Source organism: Mus pahari, chromosome 5 (genome assembly GCF_900095145.1).
Source record: "Mus pahari chromosome 5, PAHARI_EIJ_v1.1, whole genome shotgun sequence".
Lineage (NCBI taxonomy): Eukaryota > Metazoa > Chordata > Mammalia > Rodentia > Muridae > Mus > Mus pahari.
In genome coordinates, this window is record NC_034594.1 from 63,146,886 (window position 1) to 63,149,300 (window position 2,415).

Genomic DNA, 2,415 nt, shown 5'->3' on the forward strand with positions numbered 1-2,415 from the left:
AGTGAGTGAATAACTAAGAAAAAAATTTCCTCACAGGTGTACCTGCGTATATTTAGGTTTTAGTTAATTCCAGATGTAGTCACGTAGACTATCAAGAACAGCTATCACATTCAGTGATCTGGGCGAAAAATTTTCAAGTAAAAATACCCAGTCCTTCTTTAAAGGGTCATGATGAGAAAGGAGTTAACACTGCAGGAAGTAAGGCCAGGGTCCCACCCATGGCTGATTGTCATTTGGTGACGGAGGAGTGGTCCAATCAACAGCCTACAAAATGAGTTGTCAGAGTGGACAAAAGTAACCACAGAGATGCCTGGCTGCTCCCTTGATTGGATGAGTAGCACATGATCGTTTCTCTGGTTGGATCGCGGGGCACTCAGTAAGGGTATACACCACCCACCGATGCAGCGCCAAGGGTGCTCAGAGAGTGCCTGTTCCAGTAATTACTTCATTATTCACCAGGTTCTCACTAACCCGGGCAGTTATTTCTCACGTTTCCTTAATAATCTCCGTTTGCTCTGCTCATTCCTTACCTGCATTTCCTTGTTTTCCTAGGAAGTGAGACAGTGAACTCAGAAGTCAGAGGCTCATGGCGACCTTGGTGACCATCAATCCCCAGACCCCGGAGTTCTAAGAGTTAACCTTACCAAGCATTGAGAAAGCCTCTGCCACTCTCAAAAGCCCACATCAAATGTGTAGTAATGAAAGATTTACTCCTCCAGCCATGTGGTTAGATTTTGAAAGGAAACTGTCTTATTTTATTGTTTTTGTTTGGTTTGTGTTGTTTTGAGACAGGGTCTTGCTGAGAAAGGCCATATAGGGAGCAATTAGCAACTAGGAACTCTGCTTGCATTGAGTTACATGTGTACAGCCTTTTCCCAACAACTCGATCAACAACCTGGGATTCTCACCTACGTCAAGATGCACACACGTCTTAACATACTAACTGGTTATGCTGACCTGTAGCTTCCAGAGACCTTAATTGGCCGTAGCCAACTTCTCCTTGGCCCACAGGAGAAAGCCCTGGGCAGCGGTTAGATGCTGTGGAAGACATGATTGCTCGGGGTCCAATGCTCCCTTGTGGTGTATCTATTCTATACTTTCTGCTTTGTTTCTTCATACTGTACTGTTTTTGCTTCTTTAATTCTTTGAACAACATGCCTGGAAATGCCTGATCCAGACAGAGACTATCCTCTTATATAGTCACAGATATATATATATATATATATATATATATATATATATATATATATATATNCAGACAGACAGACAGACACATACACACACACACACACATATATATCAGAACTCTATGCAAAGAAATGGGGATAAAGGCCAAATATAATATACATTTTATTATGCTTCAGAGCATTTCCTGTCCTCTCTCTGGTGGGTCAGAGAGAGACTATCCACCAGAGAAGGCTGCTGGAACATGGATTTAAGCTGACAGAAAGTCTTCCTTAGCCATCCAGGGACTGTGCTGGGTGTTCAGGATCCCAGAGTAGCCCCAACCCTTTCTAAGGGTGAACTATTAAGCACAAAAACTATATTTTGAGTTGACATACTTAGTTAACAGGGACAGTTAGCCAGAAGCAGAACTACAGAAGCTAAAAAAAAAAAAAAAAAAGCAAGGTTAGTGTATTTAGAGTCTTTCCCAGAACTATGGGAGACTGGGTCTTTGTTTTTATTTTGGCAGATGGTGCTGCCCACATACTGAGTTTTCCAGCCTGATTGGCTCTTCCAGCATGGAGTCAGCTGTGCTAAGGTCTGGGACCTTGTTACACTCTCCCATTGCCATTGTCCCACTTAAGTGTCAGAAAACATATTGCTGAGACTGAGCCCCTGGACTCCTCAATGTCCTCCAACGGTGGTTGGTCATAGGAGGTGTGAGATCCTGAGGGAAGCTCTATGTTCTGGAATCCTGGGGGACAGAGTCCTCAGCCTCTTTGTCCATCTGCCTCCTGAGTCCCGGTGCCCAGGGCTTGGTCCTCCTCATCCTCGTCGCTGCACTCTGAGCTCTCGCTGCTGATCACTGCACAGCAATAAAAAAAAAAAAAAGAAACCTTAGGGCTCTCAGTGAATGACCGGGAAGCTCATTCAACTGGAAGCCCAGGATGCAGACAGCAGGAATGATCCAGAAGCTTGGGTAATGTTTAGATAGCAATGCTCCTGCCTCAGTTGGTCCCTCCTGAGTGTTCTACTTTGAGAGACACCACCCTGACTTTCATTGTCTCAAAATTTTGCCTGTCATTTCTCCATTTAACTCATTCTCCCCTTTCCTGCTTCCTCTGCTTATTTCTCTGCCTCTGCAGGCTCCTAACTCTTCCTTCTCACTCTCACTCTGTGGATCTCCAGTGCGTTCTGCCTTTGTTTTAGCTCCTCTTCCACCCCTCACTACACACACACACACACACACAC

The 2,415-nt window shown here is 44.6% G+C and overlaps 1 protein-coding gene across 1 annotated transcript in view; it reads right to left on the reverse strand.

The window, feature by feature from the left end:
• Positions 1-1,341: 1,341 nt before the first annotated feature.
• LOC110322565 (nuclear body protein SP140-like protein) overlaps positions 1,342-2,415 on the reverse strand; it is a 62,532-nt gene continuing 61,458 nt past the window's right edge. Inside the window, exon 8 of the mRNA XM_021199263.1 lies at positions 1,342-2,029. Coding sequence (XP_021054922.1) covers positions 1,935-2,029 — 95 coding nt within the window. The 3' untranslated portion in view covers positions 1,342-1,934. The remainder of the gene's footprint in view (positions 2,030-2,415) is intronic.